We start from the raw sequence: 15,317 nt of genomic DNA on the forward strand, positions 1-15,317 counted from the left end.
ACACACACACACACACACACACCGTCTGTGGGGAGTTGGCCACAGAAATTCACACAGACTTACATACACCAGTCGTATAATGACTTTTAATTAATATAACACATTGTGTTATAATTAATATTTCATTATTATGCTTAAGCATAATTCAGTTGTATTGAATTACTATGAAGTTTAATTATGTATAATTACTCGCTGACTGATTTCTACACTTGTATGCATTCTCTCTCTCTCTTTTGCTATTTCCACTCTGCTGTCTTTCTCTGTCTGTTTTTCTCCTTCTGCCTCCTCCTCTCTCTTTCACTGTATCACTCTCCTGCAGAGCTGGATATCCATGCTGTGACTGGTATCATAGTTGGAGTGTGTCTTGGTCTGCTCTGCATCCTGCTCTGCATGTGTGTCAGTTTCCGCAATGGAAAAACACGGTATGTTCCTGTTTAAACTCTGTAAGATCCACACATTTAGATTGCTCCATTGGTTATAAATGGTTCACCCAAAATTGAAAATTCTGTCATGATTCATATGTATGGCTTTATTGTGTGGAACAAATATATATGTAATGTTTCTTCTGCTTTTGTCCATACAATAACTAAATTAACTAAATGATAACAAAATTCTAAATAAATTTTTTTTCTGAAATGTAAATAAAGATGAAATAAAATAAAATGTAAATAAAAATAAAATAAAAATGAAACTGCCTTGGCAAATAAGTTAAAGCAATATAGAAGTATAAAAACAAACAAATAATAAAAAATGATAAAGCACATGACAAAATTAGAAATACAATTAAAAATTTAAACTAAGACTGAAAATATAAAAATAAAATCTCATTCAAAATGATAACTAGTATATTAATAATACTAAAATAACACTGTCTATCACTGAATGGGAACCCACTGACTTATTGAACCCACTGACTCTTAAAATGTCTTTTTATTGTTAAATGATTTATTCCTTCAACACAGAAAAATGCTGCAACAATTACAGCTTAGGCAGAAATCTGTTTTCCCCGAAGGCTTTTAATGACAAACGAGCTGCAGTGAAAAGCCTCCCCAAATTATATTCAAATTTTGAAAGTTTCAAGGACCTTTTGGATGTTCCTTCAATCTGGAATGAGACATGGGTGAATAACAACACTCAATCACACAGTGTGTGTGCAAGCGTGTGTGTGTCTGAAGCAGATGTGGCAGATGTGGGGTATTGAGAGCTGAATGACAGAGAGTCATGGCTGATTGCTCTTGGTCTATTAGAGCTCTTCTGGTTTAATGAACAGCCACAGAGGCAGATTGAGTCTGCTGGGCTTTTGCATTTAGAGAATGAGAGAGGCAAACTCATTTCACCTTGTTCTGAGAATTGTGGTCAGCTGCAGCGATTATTGGTTAACAGAGGCTGAATAGAGCATCGTGTCTCCATTATACACGTGTGACCTTTACATTTCAAAGCTTTCACATAAGTATACATTGACATTAATGGGTGGGAGATTTGACAAGCTGTGTGAAGCTGAGTTAATATGTACTCGTCAGACTCTTGGCTGGGGAGTTTAGTGGAACTTCCAGCTGTGAAACTGCGACCAAGCTCATTAGATAAAAGGACTGGTTCTTTAACATTCGCCATGTACAGTAAAATTAGGAACATTGAAAGCAGTAAGATTTTTGGGAGGGTGTGGTTGCAATTTCACAGTTGCATACACTGTTCCTGTGATTTGATAAAGTAAAATATGAAGAAATGTTCAAAACATTAACAATCTAAATGTATTTTATTACTTATTTGATTGGTGATATTACAAATCTTTTAATATCACAGATTGGAATACATTGATAATTTAACCACATAAATTTAGATTTTTCACCAAAACAACACAATTATTTTATTCATAATCATGAATAAATTACTGTATATACACTGTACACCCATTTTTTGCTTACCAAGTCTGCATTTATTTAATCAAAAATGCAGTAAAGTGTTAATTGTGAAATATTATAACAATTTAATATATAATCATCAATGTTATAAAACATTTTTTGTGGAAACCATGATAAATTTTGTTCAGTATTCTTTGATGAATAGAAAGAACTGCATTTATTTCAAAATATAAATCTTTTGTGTCATTATAAATGTTTTTAATGTCACTTTGGGTCAATTAAATGTATCCTTGCTAATATTTATTTTTATTTTTTTTTCCTAACATGTACTCTTTGTAAAATTGGGACATTTTTTCAGAATAGGTTTAATAAGAGAACGGAGAGCTGTTACACTGTGTGCTTTGTGCTGTATGTCAGAGTCTATGGTGCCTAATAGATCATGTCTCTTTAAAAAGTAATGAGGAAGGGAATTTGAACAGTTTGAATTGGTTATAGACATTGTTGGAAACCTTGAAAACTTCTGTGAGCTCTCATTATATGTATGTGTATATGTATATTACATTAATACCACAGAATCATGCCTCAGGGACATGCATTCATGTGCCGAGGCCTTACAGAAGTGTACACCACTTGTATTCAATTTAGCATTATAAAAAAGACAATACATGATGTTTAATGATCATCCTCTCTGTCACTTTTAGAGATGTGTCTGGTGGACTTGACTCGAGTTCTCTGAGTCCTCAGTACAGGAAGGGTGCCCGTCCAGTGCCTGCTACTGCGCCTGACTGCAGTGACTGCCATGAGCTGGAAACCCTCATGCCCTCTAGTGCACAAGACCCCAACAAACCCCTCACAGACCTCACTGAGGAACAGAGTCTCATGGCTAATGTAGAAGGCGCTGACGATGCCCCTGCAGAATCCAAGGTGAGCATTGCTGTATACTGTATCCATTCTGTCACAGAGGGAGTTTTGCTTCCTTGCCGCTGTCGCCTCTGGCTTGCTCAGTTGGGGACACTTAATTTCTAGCGATTATCGCCGATTTGATTGCACAGATATTATTTAAACTAAACTGAGCTAGACAATGACATCTCTGAATTCAATAATGAAATGCCTTTAACTGAAAATTTAAAATTGAGTGTTTAATCTTATCATTATACATTACTGACACACTATCCTCTAATTTGATACTGTTAAGTGCTTTGACACAATCTGTATTGTTAAAAGCGCTATATAAATAAAGGTGACTTGACTTGACTACTGTAGTTAACTGTGCCAGCACCTACAGTACAATATTTTGATGGTCCATAGAACCATTTGCCCAACCATGCATCCTTGTTGGTCTTGAAAAAAAGATGTTGATCTATGAAAATGCTTTCATCTTTTAGTATTTTCAATCTTTCAGTTTCCTCTTTCTGCTCCAAACACAGCCAGCCTGGAATGGATCTGTTAGTCGGAACTGGGCCAATAGGATCACCAGATACAGAGATACTATAACCGAAGATTCTTCTGCTCTCATCAATGGAGCTCTTGAAGGACCACCGTCAGGCAACAGTAAGGTGAGCCAGAGGAGTGTAGAAACTCCTGTGAATGATGGTGTGACTAAGGCAGTATAGAAATACAGAAATCACATCTTTATCTTACGAAATGCACGTTATCCTTGCACATCTGCTTGTGTGTTTATGAATGTGTGTGATGGGGGATGGGGCTGATAGATTGTGCCTCACACAGACGGGAAATGTACAGAGAAAGTAATTACCATTAAGCAGACAGTGGGGAGGACGCATAGCTAATTAGTATGTGACACTTGAAATGAAAAGCTGAAGTCTGCATACCATTTACCAATTACTGTCCTTCCAAATCTCCTCAGATATGGTGGAGCAGCAGGAAGCTAACACATAAAATTACACCTTTATCTATCTCTCCTCCTCATAGCATCATGGTTTTTATTTCCCTGTTGACATTTTTAAAAATCGGTTTTCCCACTTCTAATAACGAAAAAGTGCTGAACTGTGTACCTCACAAATTCATTAACATTTTAGTTTGTGATCATCCACCTTCCATACCCACGATGTCCAATTTTCACCCTATAATTCAGTGTTTAAACTAAAAAATAAAAAAAATACACTACTACTCAAAATGTAGATTTATTTATTTTATTTTTTTTAAAAAGAAATCAATACATCAATTTAGGAAGGATGCATTAAACTGATTAAAATGACTGTTTAAAGATGTTCTTTTGGACTTTCTGTTCATTAATGAATCCTGAAAAAAATGTATATTAGGTAGCTGTTTTCAGAACTGTTTTCAGCATTGTTTTGAGCTTTGCCATCACAGGAATAAATTATATTTTAAAATATATTAAATAAAATAATATATATGTAGTAATATTTCACAAAATATTTTTTTTTTTACTGTTTTACTGTTTTTGTAATTAAATAAATGAAGGCTTGGTGAGCATAATCAAAAACAATGTTACCAACAAAAAACTTCTGATTGGTATAGTGTAAAATATAATCATATACAGTATCCTTAACATTTGAGAGCTTTTTTCAGCAAATATTGATATTTGTAATTCACTGTGATTCATTTGATCAAATGAATTTGCATAACATGCCAGTTATTTGATTAAAAAAAAATAAAAGTGATTCTAAATCTCCCTACATGTATTGTGAAAAATATAAAGTTCTTAATGAGAGGTCTGTTAGCTATTTTATATAACCTATTCCAACATTTAAAAAAAGAACTAGAACCATATTATAAATAAAACCCCATTTGAAGAGTTGTGTTTTTTTGTGTTCAGAGCGGGCATGTGGAGAGCCTGTATTCCCTCAGCAAGAACCAGGTGGAGGCTGAAGTCATCGTACATTCACAGCTGTCAAACACGACGGCTGACCAGGGTCCACAAAGCGACATGGAGCGCTCTCTCGAGTCTCCATCTTCCAAGCACCCTTCTCCTGGAGAGAAGGCGACGCCATCAATCCCGCATCCACCTTATGCCCACAGCGAGGACAACCATGAGACTCAATCTCCATCTCCGACCCCAAGCAATCACATCTCAGAAGTACTGTCCAATCACAATGGACCATTTGAGAGTGGGCTCAGCCAGCCAACAATGGGTGGTGCCAAAAACCAAGGAGTGGGGCTTACCAATGGCTTCCACTCATCCAAACCCCTTCGTTCAAAGGCTGAGACCCTGGAGAACGGGGCCCACAGACTGTGCCCCACAGGAAAGGTTCTGCCCTCACCAGGTCTCCCAGCTTCCCCCTCATCCTTTGCCAGCTCTGGCCTTGTCCATTCTACCTCAGGGGCGCATAACTACGTGTACCCCTAAGCTGGAAGGAAGGAAAGCGTAACAAACGGTGTTCCCAAAGTTCTGGGACAGAAAAAGCCAACAGAGGAGACCAACGAGTGGCACCTTCCTGCTGGAGAAGTTGAAGTTTTCTCGTAGCCACGCACACCACTTCTCTCGGCTGTTTTATTGCAACCTTTTGGTTCCATTATTTTATATGTATGTACATATAGAATATTTTTTTAGCACTAGTATCCATGGATATGCATTTTAGGGCATATCAGTGGCACACTTTAACCCCTCTTTGTGTGCATGTACGGAATGTGCTGAAGTGGTTTATATGTTTACATGCACACGTGAAGTCAAGAGTGTTCGTACTTAGAGATGAAGTCAAAGGATCCTGAAATCAGCCCTACACAAGGAAACAGAACTCATTCACGGGACGAACGTCACGTATCGGTCCGAGATCAGTGCCAACGGGTGGAGAGAAAATAACCCTGCCACAAAGTACCACCTCCTGCTGTCTCAGGGTCACCACACATAAACACACAAACACACACAGATCTGTGCTTAAAACGGTTCTTGCTGAAAATTTGTACCATTTTTCAGTTCCGCCTATTCTGGTTTTTAAAGGGATTGTTCACCCATAAATGAAAATTTTGTCATTTACTCTCCCGCACATTGCTCCAAACCTGTGCATGGACAAAAATATTGTTTGTTCTCTGCAGAAGAGAGAAAATCATACAGGTGTGGAAGAACTTGAGGGTGAGTAAATGACAGAACTGTCTCTTTAACTTACACTTTCGCATACATACACGTGCAAACAAACTCGAATACAATACAAATAAATAAAAACACACATTCCCTGACTGGAGCGTAGTGTCTCAGGAGTCTCAAATTCAAGGTGCATTTGTACATACACGATTGCTGTATCAAATACATGTAGAAAAACATGACAAAAATGAAGAAAAAAAATATGAAGGAAAACAATACAAAAGGAACACTAAGAATCCATGTACATTTTCTATCATTTCAACTCTGAGTGTACTTGTAAAGACACATCACACTGATTCATGCTCCAAGTTTTTCTCAGTCAACAGCACTACCTCATTTCTTTACAGGATTGTTTTTTTTTGTTTGTTTTTTTTTCTGTGTGATTTTATGAGTATAGTTAAGAAGGCAACTTCTTATGGGCGGATTTTGAGCCGTCTGATTCATAGCCTTTGGATAATTGCAGAATCTACTGCCCTTCTCACTCTGTGTCTGTATTCTTGTGTAATGGTTACTGAAACTTTCGTCTCTGATTATTAGCCTGTGTGCAAGCATGTGATCATCTGTTTGTGTAGTCCTTTGCTATGGAAAACAAAACTTTCTGCAATATACACTTCAGATGAAGGGTTATAAACACAATGGAAGGCTAACCACATGGTTTAACTAAAGACCTCATGGTTTGTGTCCATAAGATCTACCTGTTGACATGCCAGACATCTCTTTTTCTCAGGAACTTCTACGCAGGGAGTCTGAGAAGAACATTTTCAGCCAAACTAGGAAATAGCCTCCATCTCTCAGACAGGTCTTGTCCCATACCATATTCTTTGTCCTTAGGCCACGCGTCTGTCAGCATTTAGAGTTCATCTGGAACTGTAAATAAATTTTGTCCTCCATGCAAAAACATGTTGTATTGCTGCTGAGAGCAGGATCTGTGTCTGTTGCGCTTCCTTTTTATGCATTTTAAATGCTTATTTAAAGTAGTTACTTTTATGTTAACGCTGTTATTTTGGAAGAGAAACGTCAACAAACTTTCAAAATCCTGCCGTCGTACTTCAGGTCATTAACAGGACTGCCCATGATGCCAACAACAACTCTCAGTCTAGTCAGTCTCAGTCATCGCCACAGTTCAGCTGATTGTCAATAACTTCTCTGAATAGTGCTTTGGTGCTTGAGCAAGACTGGGTTACTTTTAAGATGGTCTTTTAAACATTCCAGTTTTTGTATGTACAGCAGGCCAAACTCAGGGCGGATCATGTAGGAAAGGAAGATGATGAATGTCTGAATTACTCTGGCTGCTTTTTAACAGCATACAGTAAGCAACTCGCGTCGTCATTTGTCACACTTCTAAATGTACAGTGGCCAGTCCACAGCAACAACAACCACAAGAGTCAATGCTTTTACTGAGATTATAACATATTTGTTCAATATGCTTCATGTCAGTTCTGTGTTAATAGGACTGTTCACCCGAAAATGAAAATTCTGTCATTATTCACATATCCTCATGTCGTTCCAAGCCTGTAAGACTTACTACTTCTGCAAAAAAGAAGATATTCTGAAGAATGTTTCCAAAACAACATTGAACCCCATTGACTTTCGTTATATGGACAAAAAAATATCTTCTTTTGTGTGCTATATGGTAGCAGACTTTTCATTTTTGGGTAAAGGATCTGTTTAAACTGCAAAAATTGGTTGTTTCGTCGTCACAGAAATCTTTTTTGTTCTGTTCTGATGTGTTTGTTGTCAAACATGCAGTCTTAGCTTTGCTCCAGAGTCTTATAAATCAGATTACAGCGTTTAGCACATCCCACCTTCAGCATTAGGAATGTGTGAGGCAAATGTCTCGTTATGTCTAAAAATAAGGAAATTGTGGTTTTGCCAGGGTCAGCAGATGTCTTGTCACTCTCAGATATGCATTTAATTGTTCGGAAACAGCCCTTCAGGATAAGTTCTAATTCAGATACCTCATTTGCTGCTTGTTAATTTAATTGCAGTTAAACATGGCACATACTGTATGTGTAAAGGCTTCAGTAGTTTTCTTAAACTAGATGAGTTGATTGTCTCATTTTACCTCATTTTGAAGCATCAGGCTGGATTTTGCTTAACTATATTAAGCATGGAAAGGTTGTCATTTGTGTGGATAAATCTTTTTGCAGAGAGGAGAATAGCAAAATGCATGAAACGAGAGTTTAGATGATCAGAAGGTTCCCCTGTCAAGCCATACCTCTCAAAACAGACACATGGTTGCATATGGGCCATTTTTATACTGTGCGTATAATCAGTGCTTATTGCTCAGGTGCCCTGTCTTTGCATAAAAACTCCGGAGGAATGCAGCTGCTTACTGATGTAAAGCAAGTGTGTGTGAAAACCTCACCAGTCCTCCTGGAAAATGTCGGCTTTAATGACAGGGGAAAAGCAACAACAAATAGTAACACTGATGCACAGGCATTTTTCTAAAGAAATCATGTATTCTAACAGCTGTTTTCTCTGGTGCTTCATGGTGACCTTTCTATTCTGGTGATGTGAGAATTCATCCCTTTTTGTATCCCCCGCCCCCAAACCAGCAGACCTGTGCTTTTCTGAGATTCTCAGCACACATACTGTGGACACATTTGTGTAACACCAGCAGCAGTATGGTCTCTGACATCTGTCGGTTGAATGTGAGAGACACAACATCAGTCTCTGCACACACAAAACTACACTAACCCAGTATGATTACAGCATGTGTCCGTCTGTTATTTGTTTGTATGCTCTCATGGCCGTCTTTGTAAAATCAAATCTAAAGATTGTAAGGGTTTTAAGACAAAGGTGAAGGAGCTTTCATTGACCATTCAGTTTCTATTTCTGAGATGGGGCAATATTGTTTGACCCCCCCCCCCCTATAGGAATGTTATACTGTACAGCGCTATGATCTGTAGATCTTATTTTCCGCGCTGTGGCATCAGTTTTTCATAGTCAGAATATATATATATACGAAAGTGTCAATTTACTCACTTAGATTGGATCTAATCATTTTAACTGGAACAAATGTGCCCTATGAATAATTGATGCAGTGAAATTATATCTGATGACTCATCAAATGTTGGTACTCAATTATATCATGTACGTGAGCTGTGAAGGGTAGAGTTTGATGAAGGATGGATGCAGTGGAGGACAGTATAATATTATAATGTTTATGTTCTTCTGTCACTGTCTCTGTGAGATTTGCAGCAGAAAAGTCTCTGCAAACTTGTACTATGTAAATAAACATCTTAAAAAAAAAGAAAGATTTTGTCTCATTATTTGATATCCCACTGCTTCAAAGGTGTACTGCATGTATTTTCTGTTCAGAATTATGCGTCTTCACATGGATAGACCCTATGAAATACATAGTATTTATTTTTAAAATCACCAAAGTCACTTTTACAAGAAAAAGTATCTAAATGTCAGTAAAGGAAACAGGTTCTTCAGATTTGTAATAAATAAGGTTTACTATCACACAGAAACTTATGTAATGTGTGCACGTTTTGTAATTTAAAAAAATTATACATTTTTGGTTGAGGCTTGGTGACTCTTTTTCATCTGTTTTTAGTTGTTTCATGATTAAAATGACTAATAATATTAAATATTATATTAAATAATATTTGGTATCATTGAAGGGGTGCTTGAACCTTACTGATGGGGCTGAGGGGCTATATATGAAAACACTGGGCAATCCTTGTTTATGTCAAGCAGCATTGTTCATCTTATGCTGAACAGTCAGTAGATGGCACTCTTTCATTGCAGCTGCCCTATGCCTGAAATTTCAAGAAGTTTTAAATACAACTAAATATTATTTCCAACAAATACAGTTTCTAAATTATCTTTTTAAACATCAGTAAGGATAATTATTTCCTTAATATTTCTTTAAAAATAATTTTAGTAAAAATGTATGCATTTTCTTTCCAAAAAATGTACAAACGTGTAATTAAACATTCCACTAACTTCAGTTATTATTACTATTATCATCATCATCAATATCTGAGGATGAACTGTACTTCATTCCATCACTATTTCCTTTTTCTATATTTATTAGTTCGTGACTGACAGTCTTTGTTCAGCTGTGGCCTTTATATTATAAAATATAAGTATTTTATAAAAGATCATTTAAAGCCCTGCACACATACAGGTTATCTTCTTCAAGCTATCTGTTTAGAGACCGTGTCTTTTGTTCTAAGGAGAGGGAGAGAGAGAGAGAGGGAGAGAGAGAGAGAGAGGGAGAGAGAGAGAGAGAGAGAGAGAGAGAGAGAGAGAGAGAGAGAGAGCGAGCTCAGAAAGGTGGATGAGCGCGTGTGCTGGTCGCGAGGATGAGAGAGCACGAGATGCTGCTGCTGCTACATTCCTTGAAAGATGTGTAAAATGGCGCAAGTATGCTGGAGCCACCGGCTGTAGATTGGATCGAGAGGAACTGATTTACTGCTTTCCCACCCTTGTCTTCGCTCTTGCCTCACCTTCCTTTGCATCTCGTCTAATTTTCAATGTGATTAAATGGCTTCCGGACGGCGCCGTCAGGCTCCGCGCTCACTGGGAATACTCCTGCTCGCTATTGTCGGTAAGTGTGTGATTTCTGTCCGGGAACCTCGCGGTTTTGGGTCACTTGGTCAGCGCGATTGACCGTGAACTTGATCGCATTGCAGTCGGCTTCAGACGCGTTTCTTTTGCGGTTGTAGCGTTTGTGTTTACAGCTGTAGATGCGACTAGGGTGGGTGTGTTTGCCTACATGTAGATGTTTCATACTGAAGCATGAACTGATTTTGTGAATGGAGAGTCCCACGCGCTTGCTGACGTTATATTAGGGTTTCATGCTGTTTTCAGACACTGAAAAATGTTTTTATGTTAAGGTGAAGTTCACTTGAGACATTGTTACCACGTGCTTTGCATTTTGGATGTGGAATATGGCAATGCAGTTCTAATCGTATTTCATATTGTGTCGGAGCAATATTAAACCTTGAGTTAAAATGTATCTTCGCATGTGGTAGGAGTACATTGAGCGTTATTTATTTCTGATATGAATTAATCATGGGTAATCTATAGAGTCAGTCAAGACATGACATTGCCTTTGATCTTTGAGAAGTGCTAAGTGTATACTTAGTTAGATTCATTTAATAGTACAAGTTATAGTGTTGTATGTGTGTGTTTTAATCAGAACATCAATTTATTGTTATCAGCTTTCAATGTAAAATTACTTACTGCATGCAATACTGGCAAAGCATCAACACACACACACACACACACACACACAAACAAAGTGACAGAAAATAAAAATAATTAAATACAAATAAGCTGCTTTAATAAAAATTGCAATGTAAAATAAAACAGAATAGCCTACAATAAATAACTTTCAGCTAGACATTAATGAAGGTTAAGATGATGTACAGACAATGAATGAACTAATATGTATAAAAATTAAAGCAGAACCTGTGAGCTTTGCAGTTTCATATTCTCTGATTTATGATCGACTGTAACCTTGAATAGCTAGGCCTATATTTAACATTTCTGGTATTGACATACAGACATCTCTAGCACACTAGGCATATCTGTATTCTATTCTATTATGACATTATTATGGCAGTTCAGGTTTCCACAACATATTGTTAATTATGATAACTTAAAAGGGAAGATACTAAATATTTATATCATAAGTGCAGGAATATTTACTAAACTATAGGAGCTCCTCTTTTCTCTCGGCCCACAGGTGAGTAGTTTGCATCTATTATCTGTCATAGACAGCAGAAGCTCTGATTGATTGTTTTCTTTTACTGTATTTCTGGTTTAGTGGGAAAGCGAGGAAAGAAATGAAGGCTGCTGTTGTCTTGAAGATTGTGTGTCAAGGCTGTCTTTCTCTTCTTCTGTAAATTTGCTCGGTTTCTTTGTTCCCCTGTAATTGTCAGTTTGTGTTTATGAGCGTGTGTCCTGTTTGCTTGGGCTGGAGGACAGTGTGGATGCATGCTTATGGAGCATGACATCTAGGGAATCAGAATCTTGCTTAATATTCACAAAGCTCATTTCACTGCCACCTAGTTTGATTGTCTTTCTGTATGCAAATGTCATACATGCTAATTTCTTGTTAAAATTATTGGTTTATGCTGGAGTCTTCCTTCAGGTCTTCATTGTAGGGTGCCTTTGCGGAGCCACCAATCAGCAAAGCACTTGGTGAGAGGAGGAACGATTGAGTTGGAATTGCATGGGTTGGGTTGTTAAATTACTGGATGGGGGTTTGGAATACATGTTTTTCTGTTTCTGTTTTGGGTAGGCCAGTATAAAGCAGGATGTGTGAATCAAAGGCATTTTGTCCATGCATGTCATTGTAAAGAAACAGTTATGTATTACAAGTTTATGCACTCGTTACTCTTTGCCGTGATAATGCATAATGAACAGAGAGTGTCCTCAGACCTGTTGATACCACTGTTGTCCTGAAAGCTTAATGTAATTCAATCACGGATACTCTAAGAACAGAAGCCATTCACTGAAGAAAAAAAATAAAAATTGAAATTGACAATATAATTATTACATCAATATCTCTAAAAAGATAATGTCTAAAGACTAATATCTGAAGTATATGTTCAGCAAGGCTGCATTTATTTGATCAAAAATAACAGTATGATTGTGAAATATTATTAATGTATTTAAAAATGTTATTTATTCCTGTAAAGAAAAAGCTGGATATTTAGCAGCCTGTACTTCAGTCTTCAGTGTCACATGATTCTTCAGAAATTATACAAATAGCCTGATTTAGTGCTCAAGAAACACTAACCTTCTTCTTCTTCTTCTTCTTCTTCTTATCAATATTAAAAACAGTTGTGCAGCTTAACTGATACCATGATACCTACTTTTCAGGATTCTTTGATGGGGAAAAAAAGTAAACATTTATTTTATGTATTTTGTATATATTTTATTTTAATGTACATTTATTTATAGTCTTTTAATAAATGTAATGTGTTCTTGTTGAATAAAAATATTGTGCACTGATTGAGTGATAATGACTTGAATTGAAAAATTCCTCACATATCAAGCAGATGATCCAGTATTAAAAGCTGTGACTGTAAAAACGACCCGCTCCAGTTTCAGAGCCATGATGATGATAGGTTTTAAGGTCACCCTACAAAGACTGACTTTTCCTTCACCAAACCCCCGGCCTCAATCTAAGAGTTCTTTCTGTAAATCTTGACAAAAGAAAGGGGCTGAAAGCAGCCGTCACTCTGACAGCATGTTTCAGTGCTTTGTCACAGGAAGTCAAAACAAGACCTGCAGTGTGCAAAAGGCTGTCACACCAAAACCCTGGGAAGAGATGCAGAAATGAGGAAAAGGGTTTGGTATTTGAATTAAGCAGGTGAGGCTATACAGATGCCCTGTTTACTAGCAGAAAGCTCAGAAAAGGGATTGAGAGATGGAGGGTGCTGATAAGGAGGCGGTACCGGGGCCCCCGGACATTGTTTAATTCACAGCTACAGTATAGGTCATGCCAAACCAATGATATTTAGAGTGAGAGACGAATGACTATTGAGAGTGGAATTATCCTTTGCTAATGAAACTGGGCTGTTCATGGTCTGTGCGTGCTTTAATTCACTGCGTGACTGGTGTGATTTTTCACCAATCCAAGGTCAGAAAGGACTAGGAAATTGGCATTTAGAGTTTAGTTATAATCACATTTATATGGTCCAGAGCAGGATGCTGAAATATATATGACTTGATTGCCTCATTCACAGGATATAAGACCTATTCAATTTTTGTACTTCCTGGCCTTGGTTTAGATTTAGAAGTCTAAGACTTGGTGGTACAAAAATACTATTTAAAATCTCAAGTTTTTCTAAAAGTGTCTAAATAATTACATTTCTGAATTTTAAAGGTTTGGGATAGATATCCTTTTTTTTTATTATTATTTGTTATTTTAAAGCTGGTTTTCTCTTGCTTTTCAATCATTTTAAGTCATCTTGTGGCATCTTTGTTGAGGCCCTAGTGGGTCCCGGACCCCTGGTTGGGAATAGGGCTGTGTAATTAATCGAATTCGATTATCATGCGCATCTCGTAGCTTGTCAGTGAACTACGGCTCTGTGTATTAACTGCCACTCCATCTGAAAGCAGGTGATGGCGATTTACTACTAATCACGAAACCAGCTTTACTGACGAGATGTGCATGATGATCGAATTCGATTAATTGCACAGCCCTAGTTGGGAACCACTGGTCTAGATGTGGATAAACTTAGTGTTGGTTCTCCTTAAAAGAAAAACTTCTGCCATTTATCTTTACTCACTCTCATGTTATTTGGATTAGGGATGCAACGATTATTGATTTTGTTGGTACGATTATAGTCTGAGGAATAATCACGGTTACACAATTATTATGCATGTATTCATTTCACAACATAAAATCACATAAACACTCTTTAGATATTAAAGTGTTATTGATTGCTGCCTTTTGAAACAGAAATAACACAGTAACCAATAATACAGCACAAAAAAAAGTACATCTCTCCTATTGGAATTTAAAAAACGTGACCTCTGCTCTGTAAACATCCATGTCAGTATTTCCCTTTTGAAAATAACGAATGGAAATAGATCACAAACGTATTTGGTGTTTTCATTTCTTTTGGACCTGAGGTACAGAACTTGGAAAGATGGTGAAAAATAAATTGACTTATGAATAATACTATAACAGAGATGATAAATATAAATATAAAATGATGATAAAATATGAGACTAATATTAACTTTATCCCACAGAAGGCACTGTTACTAACGAGGGGAATAAACTAAACTATTATTGTAATCAATTGTCATCCATACTTATTCATTTTAATCATCTTTATTCATCTGATTTTACATATGGCCTGAGAAAATATATATTATTTTGGTTTGGGAGATCGAGATCGAGCTGCCCACACAAACATTTAGGAGGACAGAAACGTGTTGTCAACGCTACCCAGCGACTTTCATTAATAAAATAGTTTATAGAGACTGGATCGCTACATTATATTAATCAGCATGAGGGGGTAAAATGACTGTTTAAATAACTAAACTCAAATCTTCATTGCTTAAAGTGACGCGCAAATGCAGGTAGGCTAATTCACACGCTCACTCTCACCGCACCATTTCATCTCTGAAGCGGGCAGAATGTTAGAGCTCAAGAACTTCGCATCAGGTGGTCCTTGCCTTCACGTCGTGCATTAAAATCGCTTATTGCACAGCGAGAACAGGTACAATTTGGATATTATGTATTTTTATGTAACACAAAAGTTATTTTGCAGAATATCTACATTAAAGGGATAATTCACCCAAAAATTCCAATTCTGTCATCATTTATTCACCCTCATGTAAACCATCTTTTTCAAGGTTTCAATTCCTCCACACTGAAAGTCCTGGTAACCAAAATAAGATCCAAAAAGG

The 15,317-nt window shown here is 37.0% G+C and overlaps 2 protein-coding genes across 3 annotated transcripts in view; both read left to right on the top strand.

The window, feature by feature from the left end:
- The window catches only part of igdcc4 (immunoglobulin superfamily, DCC subclass, member 4), an 85,184-nt gene extending 76,002 nt beyond the window's left edge, over positions 1-9,182 (top strand). For both annotated transcript variants that reach the window (XM_058780900.1, XM_058780901.1), the window contains 4 exons: positions 320-422; positions 2,561-2,783; positions 3,287-3,415; positions 4,660-9,182. In XM_058780900.1, the coding sequence (XP_058636883.1) occupies positions 320-422; positions 2,561-2,783; positions 3,287-3,415; positions 4,660-5,190 (986 nt within the window). In that variant the 3' untranslated portion in view covers positions 5,191-9,182. The remainder of the gene's footprint in view (positions 1-319; positions 423-2,560; positions 2,784-3,286; positions 3,416-4,659) is intronic.
- Positions 9,183-10,202: 1,020 nt separating this feature from the next.
- The window catches only part of igdcc3 (immunoglobulin superfamily, DCC subclass, member 3), an 84,741-nt gene continuing 79,626 nt past the window's right edge, over positions 10,203-15,317 (top strand). Inside the window, exon 1 of the mRNA XM_058780910.1 lies at positions 10,203-10,486. Within this exon, the coding sequence (XP_058636893.1) occupies positions 10,423-10,486 (64 nt within the window). The 5' untranslated portion in view covers positions 10,203-10,422. The remainder of the gene's footprint in view (positions 10,487-15,317) is intronic.

The sequence above is a fragment of the Onychostoma macrolepis genome, chromosome 07, assembly GCF_012432095.1.
Source record: "Onychostoma macrolepis isolate SWU-2019 chromosome 07, ASM1243209v1, whole genome shotgun sequence".
Lineage (NCBI taxonomy): Eukaryota > Metazoa > Chordata > Actinopteri > Cypriniformes > Cyprinidae > Onychostoma > Onychostoma macrolepis.